We start from the raw sequence: 19,822 nt of genomic DNA, 5'->3' as shown, positions 1-19,822 counted from the left end.
TACAGATACATGCATCCAATATATTATCTTTCACTCTTTGATATTAAATTAAAAACGGACAAATTTTTCAGAATGTTTGTCATCTCTCATTAGCTCGCAATGAGATACTTTTGATTTATTTAATACATGTTCTCTAACTGTCACCTGATGGTATGGGGAAAAAACATACAGCTGGAAATCACTGGTAATATATTTTACAATAATACCTAAACGATACTCGACGTTATCGCGTCCGGCCAATGATGATGCATCACCGGGTATTATACTTCTTCTCATTAGCATTAAAACAAACGTTTATTTTATATCCTGGCTTCCGTCTCGTTTTTTGCCAGCAAATATTTACTAGCTTGCGGAATGTTCACTGGTGAAGAATCATCCATTTCCAGGTTTCAGCAAATTTTTAAGTCCGAACCATTCTTTTGTGTTTTTTTTTAAATTTTCTTTTTACTTTTATTATGTATTGTTTGTTTGTTTCAAGAAAATGTGATTTTTTTTTAAAACAAATTTTTTATTCTCTATTTTTCCTTTAGAAAATATAATTTTCTCGGAATGGAAAATATTTCAAAATAAAATTAATTAGATGTGTTACCTGATTTTTTAAAAAATAAAAAATAAAAGATTTTTAAAAGTGAAATATATAAATATAAAATATTTATAAAAATAACTGACATATACGTTTTCAACTATTTCGATATTAAAACAAAAATTTATTTTTATTTTACCATATAATTATACCATATTATTATTTCATCTTAACTGACACAAAACTAATGTTTTTTAAATAAGATTTTTGAATAATTTCTTATAGTTTTATGATTGATAAACACTTAGAGTGTATATTAATCATAGTAATTTGAAAACTATATTTAGACAGTCCGTAAAAAAAAGGGTAAAATAGTTGTTTATGAGAATAGTTAGAAATCTCAAATTCCAGGAAAACGCTTTCTGTTTGGTACCATGTTTTGGAGACAGCCTCAATAAGTTTATATGTATAAGACGTAGTCATGACATGAATTCTTAAGAGCGATGCCCCATTTTTAGGTTATGTCCGTAGCAGTTCATAAATAGAGAAGTCAAACCGCGATATAGAAGTCTCTTATGAATGTTGGTATCAAGAAATATACCTGGCTTTCAAAGACGGCATTCTTTCGTTTAAAGATCTTCCTCGATCTTTAATCTTAACCATCTATACAATCAAAACAGGTTCTTTCTTTATTCTATTCTCTGCTCTCTTAATTATTGATGAATAACGCTTATTTACCTATTTTTGCAATTAAAAGAAAAAAATCAATATTTCTTTCTATTTTTTAAAAGAATATGCTTGAAAAATAAAATTTTTAAATTATTACAGATTTGTTACAGAAACATGGAGAAATTATGAAAAATATCAAAAGAATATTTTATATTTAGGTTATTTATAAAAGAAAAGATATTAATAATTTTTTGAAAAATTAAACACTGTTAAACGAAGAATTATTTTTAAAACGTGATAACTTTGTTCAGTGACAACAAAAATCACACACCGTCAAGTCAACAATACACAGTCTGATTAGGAGCTGACGTTAATGAATTATCAATTAGCCAATATTGGACATTGTTTATGGAGTAACTTGGATAATTAAAGCTGATTTAAGAAGAATCTTGCAAAAGATATATGAACACTATTATTAATTTTCACAAAATTAAAAAACAAAATTCTATTTTCAAAATCTTTGAAAATTTAAAATGATTGATACATAAAAAAACTATAATAATATAAAATAATATAATAATAATATAAAAGAATTTTATATAATTCTAACAATACTAAGATTTAAAACTTTTTTTTTCAGAAACAATTTCATTTTCAAAATCTCATGAATAACCAATTTTCAAAAAACAAAATTTCAAATCTGAAAAGAAAAAAAAACCTTATAAAGCAATTTCACAGATTTGCTACAAATACAGATTTGTGAAAAATATCGAAAAAGCTTTCTTGCATGATTTAATAGCATTATGGGACTGGAAACGTTCAAGATTACCAGAACCAGTTAATCTGAAAACCTGTACAAATATATATCCGACTAACAAGGGATGGGATTCTACCAATGAATATTACTTCTCCGATTATTAATTCCATTAATATATCTCAACCGTTTCGACCGTTATAATACCGTTAAAATTATACTAATAAATCGTCCTGATAATCCCGCCATTAACGTGTACCTCGCCTCGTTTTATCGACAGCGTTTGTCGTTTCGCGAGTCATTGTCGCGGAAAATATCCGCTCCGCCAGTCTGGTTGGATTGTTCACCCATTTACAGGGTAGAAATCTCGTATGATAGGAACCACTGTATTGTACTAAGTGCCATGAAGATAAATTTGTTCATTTGTCTTATAAAAACATGTCCAATCATTGAAAAAAGCTTCTCAAAAGTGTGATGCATTTTTGATTCTTGATGTTTTACTTAATGGAAATAATTATTATGTATTTCATAATTTTTAATAATTATAATGTGTTTCAAAAAATCTTTATTGTATTCTATGTTTAATATTTAATGTAACTTAGATTATTTGAATTCTTCTTAGAACTATCTGTATTTTTTGTAAGTGTTTTTGAAAAAAATTATAAGAAATATTAGAATTTATTGATGAAATATGATTATATTTAAATTATATAAAAAAGGAAGTAAAAAGATGGTTAATTTTAGATGAAATATGAACACAGAAATAGAATGAGAAGATACTAAAAAATTCTGTCTGTGCCTATATGAGCAGTTATATTCAAATCCTTGTTAAATTTTCACTTTACAAAGGAAAATATAGAATTTTCTTCCTCTTTTATATTTTATTCATAATGGAACATTTTTTAAAACAGAAGATCAGAGAAATAATAGAGATAAGAGAAAAATAATTTTTTTCACTTTCCAACATTTTATATATTATTACAAATTATATTCTAAATCAATATTATATTGGATTGATCATTAATACATTTATTTTATTCAAAATTTTATTCAAAATTCTCTTGCAGAAGAGTCAGTAAGATAAAATAAGTACATGTATGTATATGCATAATTTTACTCTCCAACTACTTCATAAATTCTTCCAAGTTTTTGCATTAATCACTTATAAAATTAATACAAATCTTTTTTAAAGCTCAGCAAACTATAAGAAGAGTAATTTAGTTTGCTTTATTACTAGCTTATATATTGATAAACTACAACTTTCTAAATTAGTTATTATATTAGTTTTTTCTTCTATTATACATTAACCAAGATAGAAAATCAAAAAAATAAAAAAAAAGAACAATATTTTTCATCTTTCAATTGTTATATTTATGTATTATATTTATATTTTTGAAATTTATTTAATATAAATAAAATAATATATTCAAAATCATATATAACCTCAATTTAAGCTTTTTATAAAATAGAATATTTAATATATTTATTTATTGTTTTCAATTTTTGCATTTAATTGATATATTTAGATATATTTAAATATTAGAGCTTTATCACAAATCATTGATCGTTAAATTTTTCTTTTTATTTTCTTATTTCTTCACAATTTCTCATTTAATTATATTTGCCAAATTTACTGAAATAATGAAAAAGTTACCAGGTTGTTAATTGACTCCAGTGGGAGCAGGCAACCAATCAGAAAACGAAAGTTGAATCGATCCTACCAATAGTGGTTCAAAGGTATGTTATCAGTTTTCCGTTAAAGAAAGAAGGGAAAAAGCGTGATGGCAGGTTAATTAGAAAACACGAGTTCCGAGATTCGAAGAAAAATTCGAGCTCTCTATGGTGTACAGTGGAATTAGTAGATAGTAGGAACGAAGTATTATACGAAATAGAACGATAATTTTCTTTTTTTGCGTGAGTTTCTTAGTTATTTCAAGACCGAATTATATTCCTTTCGATCCTTAACCTTAAGAAAAGTTAAATAGGAGAAAAAGGGATTAGGAAATTGTGTGTACGCGTCTTTTCATCGATGAATCCACCAGTTTTAATTAATCACGTTTACGGTTATTGCAGCTTCTACGGATTGGACAAGTTGGAACTATTGTTTAGCCTTTTGTTCCGTTCATTCAACGAATAATCGATAGAGAAAGTAAATGAGGTCGATTTCATGGATAACATTTTTCTGGATTTCCTTTCTCATTAACGGCAAATTTGATTCGAATATATAAATCATTATTGAATAGAATCTTTATAAATAAATGTGAAATTTCAAGAAAATTTGTTTAACAGAACAATTAGATCGATTTTATCGATGACATCAAGAGGTTATGTATCGTCTTGTGTGTGCAATTTTTTCCTTTTTTTTTTTCTTATATGATATTTTTAACAAATTGGATTAAATTTTTCACTTGATATATGTTTTGAAAGTTTTTTTATACTTTCTAAAAAAATTTCTTTTTATTTCATTGTAATAACATAAATAATAATTTTAAGTTTTTACATTATAAATTTTTTACATTATAAATTTACTTTTACTTATTATCATCCATATTGTGGTATTTTTTTTTCATTTTTTCTATTTGTGATAATATTCTTTAGATGTTTCATTCGAAATAGTAATTCTCATATTGTTTTTTATGAATTGTTTTCTATAATGAAATTTTCTTAACTTATTTTCTATTGAAATATATAATTTTGTATGTAATATATCAATACTTAATATATTTAATGATTAACGATTTGAACGATATATAATGACAATTAGCGATTACAATGAGTATTTGATGATCTATTTGATTAATGATCGACTATTAAAATTCTCTGTCGTATAATTATGTACTATTTGAATCTGTTCTCGGATTTAATATCAATTAGTTTTAGTCGTCAACAGTATTCACTTAATATAACATATATTCGTATACAGCAAATAGAACTTTAATTTAATTCCCATTACAAACTAACAATTAACAATTGATGATTAGCAATTAATATTTTTAATTATCGATAATTAACAATATTTTCCATTATTGATTGATAAATAATTTCATTAATCGATTAAATCACTTGGAAATTTTTATATTTTTAAATTTTCATTTATTTTTTTTAATTATAAGTTCTAATTATATTAATAAATATTAATAATGTTATATAACATTAATAAATGAAATTATAAAATTTTGAGAAAACATCTAATCTGAAAAATTTTCCAATTATAGAACTTCATTTATGAATAATATAAACAAAATATTTCCAAAATTTAATTAACAATACCACCATATTAACTAGTAATATATTTTCAGTTACATTTTAAGCTAGATACCATACTAGATAAAATCATTTCGTGATAACAAATGACAGCAAATTTGTTGGCAAGCTCCTCCGAAATCCCTAGCTTGTCCACAGACTTAATTGCAGAATATTACCTCTCCTAAACTACTTCATCTCAACACATATACCACAACTTAACACACACTTAATACATTAAGAGCTTCATATATTTATAGAGAATTGGTTAAGATAGAAAAAAATAAATAATCCTAGGTATGTTTCAAATATTTATTTAATTTATAGAAATTCTAAGAATATTAAATTTTTTTAAAGAAATATAAATTCTTTTCAGGATTCGAAAACATTATTTTTATATTGTTTCACGTATATATTGAATTGTTTATAAGAATTTGATTTTAATGTTCGAAATCAATCTATCTAATTCAAACTATATAGATGCAGAAAAATGAAACATATCCTCTCGCAAATAATAACTGAATTTTCATAAAATAATTTATAAACTTGAAACTTCACACAAAAATTTCATCCATCCATATAAAAATTATTAATTATTTCATATCTAAATATTATCTATATTGTAATAATCAAAATAATGTCTTGATACTAAGTGGCAGCATGTTTGCCAACGTTCGCGTCTAAAAGCCAGCTCATCCGAAATCTCACCGCGAAGTTAATCGTAGAATATTAGCAATCCTAAATCACTACGAAACCTAATACGGATATCTAGACAAGTATGCTCGTGGAAACTCGAAAATTCTCGGAGAATTTCATTTTCTTTAATCAATCCATTTTCCCATCAAAAGAGTCGTCGATTAATTTCTCTTTCTTTTTTTTTAAAAGAATAAATGTGATCTTTTAACTATAATCCCTCTTTTGTCTTCTTCTCTCCATCACTTTTATCATTTTATTTCATTTTATTATTTTCTCGAGGAAAAAGTGGTATAAGTGGGTCGAGGCTCTTTTTAACAGGACGCTCGTGCACGTGTTTATACACGCACGTATGTGTGCATACGTTTCATTGGGAAGAGGTTAGTCTTCACATTAAACTGATCGTCCCAGGAATACCAACCCTTCAATAGAATTGCTTCCGTGTTTAGAAAATAAACGGGTGGGAAAGAGAGGGTCGTGGTTCTCCTCGAGACGGAAAACACACGCGCGTGCACGTTCCATCTTCGTATCTAAATATTTTCCTCCGAGTTGCAAACAAGTCCCCTTCATGGCTCCCTTTGGTTTTAAAATCGTTTGGTTTGTTGGTTACATCGTGGTCCGAAGTTGAGGTTAGGTTCTTCGATTCTTGAGCGATTAATTGAACCAGTGTCGTTGATATATTTAAAATTAGATGGTACATGTATGTTTAACGAGGAATCCGATGATTAGGAAATCTAGTGAATAATTTGTAATCGCGCGAAATGCTACGTACCATTCATTTATAAAACAATTGTCACTTTGGGAAGAATGAGTTCGAATGTTTACATGCCATTATAAAGATGCATAGACGTTCAATACGTAAAAGTATCAGTGTTAAGCGTAAATAAATGTTTCTTTCTTTATCGATTCTTGGTTAAACAATAAGTGAACAATGTGAAATATAAAATTTCTTAGATTTATCTATTTTTTAAAGAGATTTTTAAAGATACGGTTATACATCGGAATACAGCAACTGGAAATACCTCGCATAATACAATTTCGTTATAATTATCGGTTTTTCGAAATCTAGAAACACGACTGGGCTAATATATCGAACTCAATATTATTTTCAATGAAATCTAATGATAATGGCATGCGATATTAGTTAAGATTTCAATATAAAATATGTATATAGGGGGGAAAAAATTTGACAAGCGAAGAATATTCGAATATTTCCGAATTTGTAACTCTTGACGGACATTCGAACGGGAAGAAAAAAGGATTCTGAAGCGCATTCCATTTTGTTACCTATTCACGACACAGGGTGGTATTAAAAGGCAGACGCGGACCGATCTCTCTTCCAAGAGGAGGATATTAAAACCGTGGCTGTACAGCTCGTATTAAAGCGAACATTCAAATAATCCTGGACGGTGTACCGTATATATTAATCATAAAAGTAGGTTATTGATCCGCGGAAACCGGCGGACAAATAACTAGTGTGCCCGTTGCTAGACGCGTATGAATTTTCATAGAAAAAAGAGAGAGAGAGAGAGAGAAAGAGAAAAAAAGAAAAAGAGAGGAGAAGGGAAAAAGAAGAGAAAGAAACGAAAAGAAAAGAATATATGTGTTATAGTAGGTCCATTAGTTAACGTGCAATAACAAAACTGGACCCCGTTTATTCGATCCGCTTATTTTATTCTGTCAATCACACTCCTCTTTCTCTGTTTGAAACTTGGCGAATGGTGTTTTAGAACTCCTCTCCGAAAACTTCTATCGTTTTTTTTTTTTTTTTTTGCTATGTAATTTCATAATTTTCCACTCTTGACGCATTTGTGATTAACGACCATCGAATTTTCAATTTTCTTTTCTCTCGGATTTTAATCTTTTTACCACCTCTTTCGAAGTGGAATTTTTTTTCAACTTTCGAACGATGAAATATATTCACATGGACGCAGCGATAATTATGACCCGGGTCAATATTAATATTATATATTTACTTAAAAAATATACATCCCGAATTAAATTTTCCGTTAATGCATGATAAGTGATCATATTTTTTTTCTTTTTAAATATTTTTACAGGATAATTAATATTAAAATGATTTTCGAAAATCAACTTTTTTTTTATTATAATGAAATTATTTTCGCTTAATGATTAATTTGTAGTTAATTAATCGATTATTACATCGCTCGGGAAATCCATAAATATTTGTCTTAAATAAATTAATTCTACGTAAATGAAAGGTGATATGGTTTTGTTTTAAATAATAATTAATTATCGTGTATGTATATATATATATATTATAAATATGTTTTGACGTTTCAGGAAGAGTCAACTTACAATTTTCATGATTTATTCCAAAAATGAGTCGAATTTTGATGTCAACAGTTGGTAGAAGTGTCTCTGAGAGAGAGTTTCGATGGCACTACTACGAAATTTCACTGGATGGCTAACGCTGGTCTAGCTAGTCACTTTGCCAACTTGCTTTGAGCGGTTGTTCGTTGGAATATTATTCGGTGTAGTGGCCACTTCCTATTTCGAAGTCCGAATTTATGTGAAATTAACCGAAATTGGAAAATTTCATTAATGGAAAATGGTAATTTTATTAGGGGGTTAATAATATAACATATGCAATAATTATAACCATTTGCGTTTGCATCGAGGTCGTTTGATTAAAATTTAATAGACACAAAAAAAAAATGGCTATTATCTAGTCCACTAAGATCTCCAAGATATTAAAAAGAAAGCTAATTTCTTTATAATGTTTTTAAATATAATTTTAGACGCCAACATGTTGAATAATTGAACTTTAATTATAAATAACAATAATGAATGTTAAAGACAAAAAAAAACGGAAGGAAATTAATACGAAGAACAAGTTTCAATGAAGATAAAATCTTTACTTAATTTTTGTATTAGAATTATAATAATGACTAATAATTGATTATCGATGTTTTATAAGTTTTCGATATATCGATAATATATCAGAAAAAAAAAATATCGGAATTAATGGATAAAAGTAACTAGAATTTTTATTTTTATTTTTATTTTATTGAAAATCATTAAGCACATAATAAATGTTGTAATTTGTAATAATATAAACGCAACATATGGATATCTGTACCTAGAATATTTTGCTCAATTCTTTCTGAATTATATCCTTCTATTATAAAGCGTGAAATAAAAGAATTGTAGATGGCCCGTGAAAAAAATTGTGTTCCACTGGAAGCACACTCATGGTAGGCGTCATCCGACCGGATATTAGGGTTTTTTTTTTGTCCTAAGGACGACGCGTTTCAATGTCGTGGTCAACCGACAGCGACGACGTGCACACAGCTTGAGTAAATTTACGCGTAAATTGACTCATTTTCAATTAACGACGATTTTAAGCGATTAAAGCGAGCCGCATGAGCCGTGGCACGCCCATGTATGACGAGTACCATCTGCCAGTGCATTTTCAGGCCGCACGCGGTGTACCGTGACGATGGAAAAATTTCACGTGTGTCTCTGCCCCCAGTGGCTCCCAAATAACTATCCTACCGTGCGAGTGACGGGACTTCCATCGATACCAAATGATTCTCCGTGAAAAAACACGTCGGGAATAAAGAGTGACATTTTCCCGTAGGAAACTTCGTTTCGAGGGGAATCAATATTGAAAATTTTCGTGGATATAGCTGCACCTGGCGTCATGCCACCCACGAATCTTTGGACTGGATTATCATTGAAAATAAAAGGGCGCGAGAGGAAATGCCACTTTGAATATTTCATCTGTTTTTTAACGAACAATCGATTGCACCGTTTTATAATGCATATTCCTCATAACACGGAATATAGAATCTCAGGATAATCTCGTGATATAATTGTACAAAATGGATTACTACTCCAGTTAGAAAAATGGAACGGCGAAAGAGGAAATTGAAAATTCGTCGAATAACATTAAAACAAATATAAATGAATGTTCAATTGCGTTCGAAAAGAGAAGGGGATCGAACCGAATGGATTTTTAAAACGAATTTTCAAGAATGACTTTCTAAAAAAAAAAAAAAAAAAAAAAAATGTATTTTTCACGTATAACATCTTGTATGTATGACATCCTCTGTTCGTCCAAAAACGAAGAGGAAATGTGACACGTTTCCCGACTACGTTTCGCGCGAGTTTGCATGTAAAAATTTCGAGCAACGTATCCCCCTATCCGGAGCTAATATCGATCAGAAATTTGGGAGCCACTGACCTACACATACTCGCCCACCCATTCACAAGCGCATACCGCTCGCCTGTGTATACGTGGGTGTATCAGCGGAACGTCATCGGACGTGTTTAGGACAGAGTTGGCTGATGGGCCAGGTGAGGTGTCGCCATATGAGAAAAATCCTGACGGTTTACTAATAACGAACACGTTTCAACGCCAGACGCCATCGATCTACGTTCATTTATCCACGCTTGCTAGGATTGGAAACCAATTTCCAGAGAAGTCGAGTTCTCGACGATACCTATATATATATACACATATCGATCGATTCGAATTTCAAACCGACCTCAAAAAAAAAAAATTAAAAAAAATAAAAAAAAAGGGAGGGAGGAAGATTAAAAAAAAAAAAAAAATAGAATAATCAAACTCGCGATCCCGTACACGAGATTCAAAACAATTCAACGACTGTTTTCGAGCGATTTGAAGCGCTCTGTACGATCCGCAACAGTGTTCCTGAAAATCTTCCAACTGGGAAGGATTAAGTGGGCGCGTCAGCGTCGATTTTCAACGTCAACCGGTGTTCACGATGGGGCGAGTCTGCGTGCGAGGGTGAAACAGGGACGCGTGTGGCCTAGACGCGTGTACCGTCGGCCGTCAACAAGCGTGCACAACTTTCACGAGGACTTTGCCAACCCGTGGCCGACGATACACGCCGACCCGATTTCCGCGATATATGTGCACACACGCGCACACGCGCACACTCTCTTGCACGCTTAAGCTTCGTAAGATAATTGTTCATCGGGAGGGGGGCGAGAGGGGGATGAGTGTCAGGCTGCGGTCGCGTAAATGCCGCGTGCATGCGAAACTCCACACTGTTTCCGTTTATCGTGGCGAGATCAATCCGCAATACGAGTCGCGCCCCAATTCTCGACCGCGATCATCCCATCCCTTTGTCCCTCCCTCGTGGAGTATCCGTCAACCCTAAACTGCTGTTTTCCCCCATTTTTTAGGTCATTTTTTTTTTCTTTCCTTTCTTTCTTTCTTTCTTTCTTTTTTTTTTTTTTTTTTTTTTTGATCACTGAAATTTTCTACTACTTGCAAAAAGATCTGTCGCGTGATTCTTCTTTGAATCGGATGATGGAGTTGGATTTGAGGTTATTATATATATATATATAGAGAGAGAGAGAGAGAGAGAGAGAGAGAAATATTGAGGTGATTACATTAGTTGAAATATTTAATTTGAAAAACTACAGGAGAGATAATAAATTTGTTTTTTAATGCGACAATTTTTATATTAGAGATCTTAAGATTTTAAAGATTAAAAAATTGGCTAAATTTAAATTTTTTTTTCTTAATAACAGTTTATTTCGAATTGGTATTGAAAATATTAAGACGATTGCGATTGGATAGTCAAGGAGCCTAAAAAGTATTAGGAGTCAATAAATATTATTATTCGTGACAGATGGAAGTTGATTTGATTGACGATATACTCGATAATTTGTGTCAACTTTGTCATTCTTTGTACTATTTTTTAGTGCTATTTTTTGGTTATCAACATTCCATTCGTTCGTCCGAGCAGATGGTCATTTCTCGTCGAGTCGTTTATCTTTCATGTTATCTTCTTAAATTATTCCGTATTGCATTTGATGCAACACAGTTTGCAATTCCGGATCAACGAGCTAATGCAACGATGCTATACATTCTTATGTAAAATAAGCATCCAAGTTGCGGAAGTTGCAACCATAAGTCTGTTGACAATCTGTGTCTATTCTTCCGTTGTATTCCAATATTTCATCTGAATATACAACTCTAACGATTTCTATCGAATTTGTAAAACGTTTCAAATTGTGATACTGATTGGATTATTAAAACAGCAGTCATTTATTAATCATTAAATTATCGTGGTGCCTCGATTATTTTTCATAAAGGAAGCAAAGAATTGTTGTCTGAAGAATCGTATTTTTCAAGATTTAAACAAAAATCTTTTGATTTATTGTCCGCCTGACACTATCACTAAAACATTTTAACGTAACAGCATTTTCGAATGTAATGTCGAGAGATATTTGGATTTTAGGAGGAAAAATAGGGAATAAAACAAAAAAATAGTTTATCTGACGGTCCATTTATTCGCTTACGTCGATATTTTATACTTTGTTGTTATGGACGTGTATATTCGAAAACACTGCGCGAAGTAAATATTAGGTATCCGGTGCATTAAACAATACAGTCACGTTGTTAAATGAATATGCATTTTAACTACCATTGATGGTGACGAGTCGTTAATTTGATATATTTTGAAATGGAAGCCTGTTTCATTCCTACAATTGTCGTCAATATTATTATTTTTCTACTTCCTATAACTTCTTGTTTCGTTGAACTAAATTAAGAAAAAAACCAGTAGTCAAAAACCCAGTATTTCTAAACACTATCAGTTTCGTCACTTCGAAAATAAACCGCTAATAAAATTAAACGTCGATCGAGAAATTTCTAAACTTTTCGCCTAACTCGACGATTGACCAACTGTTGTTGTTGTGCATCTTTTATCCACTTGTATCTCGATGACTAGAAGGAAAAGTCCCCCCTCCCTCTAAAAAAAAAAAAAAAGAAAAAAAAAGCAAAGATCAATTGGCAAAATTGGCGACCAACAGGAACGGCAGTTCGATTTTCATGCGATGAAAAACAGTACCGGTCGAACGGTTCGTTCGTTCCGTTGAAAAATTACTATTCCCCGCCACTGTCCACCTATTTCTATTACCAGAACACCGAACTTTCGAAACGGACAAATGAATTTCTGTTTTCATCGGTACGAAACGATTACGAGCAATTCATCGACGCGAGGCCGTAAATTTTTCACGAAATCGATAACTCCACTCGTTTCTCGCCATTATCGTTAATGCGACAGCGTCGCAAGAGAAACTGCTATCCCCGACGATTGTACCGACGGTTAATAACCGGACGGTTTCATGGGCTTTAATGGAATTGCCGCGAGAATAGGACGTATGTGTCGGCTAACCGAATCTTCTCTCTCTCTCTCTCTCTCTCTCTTTCTCTCTATCCCTCCCTCTCTCTCTTTCTCGCTTTACCGCGCTCGATTACGGGAGAAGGACGATGCGGATTATTGAAAAGAGGACATGCACGTTGGTCGCGGACAATCAGCCGCGTCATTAACTCGTAAGAGCGAAGTGGTTCGCTTTTTCCATTTTTTCTTTTTTCTTTTTTTTTTTTTTGATCGGGATGTGCGTGTTATCTCTTGGTTTTTTCATCGGGAAAAGTAGTGAATCGGAATGTTTGAACTTGTTTCTTTGAGACTGTTTCTCGTTTATATACGAGTTATATACACGTAATAGGGGGGATACGAAAATACGTGGAATGAAAATGAAATTTAGGTTAGGTACGGGCACGTACTCTCAGTTGGATTCGTGATTAAAGGTTATTTATTGACGTAAATCTTTTGATATCTTGCTCTCTTTTTTAGAAACGTATTAACCCGGTCATTTGAATTCGTTTCTCTGTACGTATTCTCCGCGAGATAAATTAGATCAAGATTAAAGGTAAAATTGGTATCAATGGCGAGGGAATTGAATAAATGTTGAAAAGATAGGTTATAACAATTCGTTATATCAAATGAATTTCGATTTTGTCCTTGGACAAATGTAATAAATCAATAGATAAATCGGATTATTGAATCCAAAATGCAATATTTTTAAGTTCATTGAACAATAGTTCTGATAATAGTTAGAGAAAAAAAATATTTATAAAATTGAGCTAACTGTTCCATAAATGGCAGAACGAAATGGTACGTGTAATAGATTTTAAATTTTGATATATTTTAACACGAAATTATATTTTAATTTTACCACATTTTCTGTATTTTTGTTTTCAATTTAGTGCCACTCAAGGAAAATTTTCGATCAACGAACAGTTAAACAGTCTAGAACAAAAATATCATTGCACAAGAGAAGATCGACCACAGTTAACACGAAAATAACTCGATTGTTATTAATTTAACGTTGAAGATGTACAACTTCAACACTATTCGTTATATACGGAAGGAAACGTAATTTTGCATGTGAAAACAGTTTTTGTTGAGATTAGAAATTACAATTTACATAATTGCTTTCACAGTTTCGCAGAAATGTTAAAATATATTCTATACTTTTTTCTTTTTAAGAAAGATCAAAGAACCGATAAATAATAATAAAGAGACTCGAAATTAAAGGAAAACGTCAGAACGAATCGAGACCTTTCACGGTTCATATGGCTCGATAAATTAGACGACGCTGTTTTAAAAACACTTGGTAAATTACGAATAGACAGTCTTCAGGAAAGACTGGGGAAAGAAATGATCGAGGAAGAACAATTCGTTTTAACTACAGCCCTTCGCAAGAAGTCCCTTCATCACCAAGTAGATTAACTTGGCTCGGCTTCACCGGAATTTTTCCACGTCACCGTACCGTTGTCTCTTCAGTCAATTAAAGTATCCTTTATCTTAACATCCTTAATTATATCACCATCATCATCATTTAACGTGTTAAAAATACGTTAGATCGAAAATGAAACGTAGATGATTAAAGTTTAAATTGTTAATCCTAGTAGTTGAATTCGAGAATTAGAAGTTGTTGTACAATCATCGTATAATATTCTTAATATATCATAACGATCAATCTCGATGTTCGGATTTTATATTAAAAGTACACCTTGCAAAGCAAAATGATATTTAGGTTAGGTCTAGGTTAAATCCTACTCGAGATTATAACGTCAACGTTTTTTAATTCAATTATTTTTGTATCAGAATTACAGCGTTGCATTACAACAAATTCGAATCTGACGAATTTTCAATCAAATTAATTTTGACAAACGTTTCGTTCGACCCCTACTACTGTAGATTTTTATCTACCCCTTGGAATTAAATTTAAGTAGAAGATCCTTAAAATTGACTTGGATCCGATCCGACAGCCCTCATGGGTCGAAAAAATTCTAAAAAAAACCTCCTCTCCCCATCAGATAATACCTCTGAAACCACTTAAAAACTCTGCCTATATTCAAGCAGTAATCTTGGAAGCGGCGAGTACAGCATCTTTAACCTTCCTAACAAGCGTTAATCCCTCCTCCCCTAGAACCCTCGCCGAGTCTCGAGTCCCTTAGACGTCGAGACAGAGAAGCGGTAATTGAACGTTATTATATCCCTCGTGCGGCGGCCGTGGTCCATCCAGCCTTCCTCTTGGGTTCCGTAAAACGACTGGAAAAACGCGGGCCCGGGAGAAAATGAACGCGGTTTGAGGACATTCGCTCTTGCTTTTGCATCCCTGGTAAACGGTCTTGGCCTTGTTTCTCTCCCTCTCTCTCTCTCTCCCTCCTCCTCGTGTCTGCTGCGCGAAGGCGGACAAAGATGGAAAATACAGGAGGAGAAACAAAAGCGTAAAAAAGGAAGAAGGGGAAGGAAAAGAGAAGCGTGGGAAGGGTGGTGAAGAATGGTGGCGAAGAGTGTGTGTTTCGGGGACGAGGAAGGCTCGGGGGGGTGGGTGGCCCTTTAATATTTGCTCGCTGCATCTCGCGAGTACTTTCCAGGAGGAGGGGGAGAGAGGAAGATCGATGCGAGTGTGACCTCCTTCTCTCGCGGCCTGTTAAATTAAATTATTATGATCGTTATCGTTAAAGCAGCAGCGAGAGGAGAGAAGATATCGCGGAGGGATCGCGCGTGCCGACACCTGTAAGTACACACAGAGGGACGCCGGCGTCCACGGGAGAGAGGGAGAGGAACGGACGCGGCAAATTCTATACCGCTCGAAATAATTAGAGGTTCTCGTGTTACCTTGTTGTGTGCTAATGGATCCTCCGCCAGATGGAGGATTTTTAGCGTGCAATTTCCCGCGGAGTTGGCGGATCGGGAGGAGAGGAGGATATATTGTTTTAATTTTCGTGTTAAACCATTGTTGCTGTTAATTTTTTTGTTCGTTTGTTTGTTGTAATTTGTAACGCGAAACTTGAAACTTGTTTGTTATATATATATAATGGCTGATGATATAATGACTAAAAATATCATTAAATTGTGTTTTTAGTTGAATTGTTAATTTTGTCAAATTGGTGTATTTTTAGTTTTCAAGGATCAAAGAGTATAAAATTTGGTCAATTTGGTTTGATAGTTGTGTTATGTCATAATGAATAATTTAGAATTATTATTTCATATCTTCGGAATAGCGTTGAAAACAGTTCGATTTACAATCCCTGATTACAATTCGCATTTTTTTAGATTAAGGATTTCGAATATAAGATGTGTATAACACTTCAATACTTTGCATAATTAAGTGCGTATTGAGTACATTAAAGGATTCGACGCTCGCTAAAAAGCGGAGCTCAAAGGAAAAGTGGAACAAGCGATCAAATTTTTATTAATAAATTCAACGGAGATAATTCACTTTTTTGAAAAACATTTCAAGCCTGAATTAAATGAATAATCCTTTCTAAAATATACGATAATCACAATAAAATTGTACAAAGAACAATGATTTATGAAAAAATCGAAATAACAAATAAAAGAATAAATGAAAAAAATGAAATTTTAAAGAAGATGAATCACATTTACAGACAATATAAATAACAAGTTCAAAAACTTTTATTCCAAATATAAGATTAGGATTCAATTTTTTTCAACAAAATTCGTGTCTCTCTCAAAGTAACCATGATTCAGAAAAAAACCTAACCTAACGAAACCAATGAACAACCATCGAACGTCCGATAAAGCAGCAAACTTTACCACGATCTATCAAAAAATCCTTACTTTCGTGCAACCTATACATCACGCAATTATCACGCCCCTAATTGACTCATCCGGAATTCCGAATCCATCGCCGTAACGATTATAATCCCATACGCGTTCCACGCGAATCACCATCCATATTCATAAAACGGCCGCGCTACGTCGCCGAAACGTTAACAAGCTCCATCCATCGTAATTCCAAATTAACGCAAACATCGTAATCGGAAGTAAGGCGTAGAAACGAAACCTTGATTCGTAGGAAGATCGAGCTACGAGATGCATAATTCTCCCGGGACGCCATCAAATTATATTAATCCACTCCCATCAGGAAATTGGAACTCGCCGCGAGAAGAGAAGAGCAGCTCGCGGTCGACGCGTTTTCTCTTATCGATCTATCCGTGCGATATACGCGCTGCTTATCCGCGATCCGATCGTGGATACGTTGCCGATCAGGATCAGCCTTCCGCCTTTTCGGAAGATTGCACGGGAGAAATGCGAAGCCAATTGGTAAATAAAAAAAAAAAAAGAAAAGAAAAAAAGAAGAGAGGAAAAAACTGAAAAAAAAACCGAAATTCCAGCGGATAGTAATTGGGTCAAAGCTAGAGCCACATTCGAGTTCCACATCGAGTTCGTTGTTTATCCCGTATCGCGAAATGAGTTTTGGAATGAGAAACATGAAGGAGAACGTTTACGGTATATGCGTGTATATGGACGACAAATAAAAGGGAACAAGACGGTGAAACTCGACAGCTTGTTATCGCTGATGGAGTTTGCCCGGGATAAAATTTCCTGGGAGTATCAATTTTTTGAATTTCTTTCTACGTATATATGATCCTCGATTCCTGATGAGTTTATTTGGAACGGATATTGGGATGATGGAAATTATTGAATCATTGGGAAAGGAAAAGTAAATAATGGGAATGAATGCCTAAGCTATTTGTTTTGGTGAAGATATTCTGATTGATATTGGAAGGGGGATATTGTTGAATCCATCGTTGAGAAAAGAAAATAAATGAAAGAAATAATACTAAGCTATTTGTACGATAAGAATTTCTGAACTCTCTATAACTGGAATTTTTGTTTGATTGGTGAGAGAAAAAAATATAATTAATCGTTATTCTTTCGTCTGATTTAAAAATATAAATGTGACAATTGCTATAAATAAACTGTTTAATGTTAATAAACACAAGTAATAAGTGCAATGCAATCAATAACAATCGCATAAAATAAACAATAATAAAATAAAATCTAAAAAAAATCTCTAAAAATTATGTAGAATAATCCTTAAATTATATAAAATTAATAACTGATGGAATTTGTCTACATAAGAAACTCTAGCAAAAAAATATAACGAATGAAATAACGGATAAGAAGCAATTATAATAAAAATTCGTGACTACTATTATTCCAAAAAAACTTTCTTTATACGTTCATAAAACGAGTATAATATCCCTGTCTGTCATAACTTTTCGAATACCCCAACCACTCTGGCCTCGTTAAGTCTATTCCGATGAATTTTGTTGGAAAGAAAATTCGCGATGGCTTCCATGTTCGCGCGTTGCGATTCCATGTTCCAAGAGTTATCGAACAAACGGCGGCCGTACTAGGTTAGAATTTTTAATATGATCAAATGCACGCTATGATCGTATCCAACTGCGGCACAGAATGACACAGCATGTCCGCTGTCAGAAAACGTCCCTCGTAAATCGTATCATGGACGCATATACACCAGTAAAAACTTCACAAAATCACTCACCATCGACGAGTAGACAGGCAAACAGCAATCCGAATCTCCAATCCATGATCACCGCACGTCAGTCTTAATTCGTGTCTTCGATGATAGTTCACCAGTCTCACACAATGTCACACTCACAGTGTCAGCGTCGGCGAAGTCAATTCACGCACTACAATACTCCGGTCACAATTGAATATGACAGTTACAAGGAGAGGGCGAGTGTGATGAGAACACCTTGACGAAAGAAAGAGAAGAACAAGCAGTCGAGGCTGAGAGGTTTGTCGGGCTCCCCTTGACCTCTCTCACGAGAAATTGCACGCGTGACGATCGCGCGAAAGGCACGCGCCGCGAGGAAATAACTGCTGCCGGTTAGACATTGGAACGTGTGTATCCTATACCGCGCGACGATCGCGTGTCCAAGTGCCGCGACCCTAACGGGCTCATGCCACCCACTCCGCGACTCTCCCCACCACTATGTTGCTCGGCTGCCGTCGAGCAGAGCAGCAGAGTAGCCGAACACTGACGGAAACGGCCGAACGAGCCGCAGAAGTTGCGCCCTTCCAGGCAGCGTAGTAGGGGATATGATAGAGAATGGTGGAGGTTCAGGAACGACGTACGATGGCTCAGTCCCCGTACCGTGTCTGGGATACTGGAAGATTGGCCCGTTTCGAGTCAACGAGATTTTGTCCCCACGATTTGCTTCCGAATGAGATCAACTGGTTATTCGGTAACTGGTTGGGGCGGATAGAAGAGGCGAATGGTGGGGATTGGATGGAGAAGGTCACACTTTTTTGGAATTTTTCTGGCACACAATGAAAGGGAAAGCAATAAATAGAGGTAAAAAAAAATAGTGGTAATGATTGTACGAACAGTGAGTCAAGCGGTGATAATTAGCCGATGATGAACCGCGGCAATCGCTTGCTTTTTTTGGTAATGATTTTATTTTTTCTTTTAGAAATTTTCGATTTTTTCGTCTTTTATTATTTTCTTCTTTTTTTAAACGAAAAGAAAAAATGGATTCGCGAAGAATTAAGATTGGAGCACGATTATAATTATTGATGTTCTTTCTTTATATTTGTTTTTCGCAAGGACAATTCTGTGAAATTTTTCTGTATTTTAAATACCAGACCGACTGAAAAAAATTCCTTCGCAAGAATGGAAAATTTGTTTCCCGCTTTTATTCGCGTCCAAACGAGGACACGGTCTCTTGACGACTTAATTAGATTTTTGTTGTCCAGAAAAACCAAAAAAAAAATAAACCCTCCCTGTCCTTTTCATTA

At 33.3% G+C, this 19,822-nt stretch overlaps 1 protein-coding gene across 3 annotated transcripts in view; it reads right to left on the bottom strand.

Moving 5' to 3' along the window:
* The window catches only part of LOC100864194 (cell adhesion molecule 2), a 101,566-nt gene that overhangs the window by 35,175 nt on the left and 46,569 nt on the right, over positions 1-19,822 (bottom strand). The window contains exon 1 of one of the 3 annotated variants that reach the window (XM_003694132.4): positions 18,564-19,063. The exons of the other annotated variants lie outside the window; for them this stretch is intronic. Within the exon in view, the coding sequence (XP_003694180.1) occupies positions 18,564-18,609 (46 nt within the window). The 5' untranslated portion in view covers positions 18,610-19,063. Of the gene's footprint in view, positions 1-18,563; positions 19,064-19,822 lie in introns of those variants that run through there. 3 annotated transcript variants of the gene reach the window in all.

This window comes from Apis florea, unplaced genomic scaffold (genome assembly GCF_048593485.1).
Source record: "Apis florea isolate Af1SG1 unplaced genomic scaffold, ASM4859348v1 contig_2492_pilon, whole genome shotgun sequence".
NCBI classification, from domain to species: Eukaryota; Metazoa; Arthropoda; class Insecta; order Hymenoptera; family Apidae; genus Apis; species Apis florea.
Note: the sequence above shows the minus strand (reverse complement) of the source record. Positions and strands in the feature narration are given on the sequence as shown.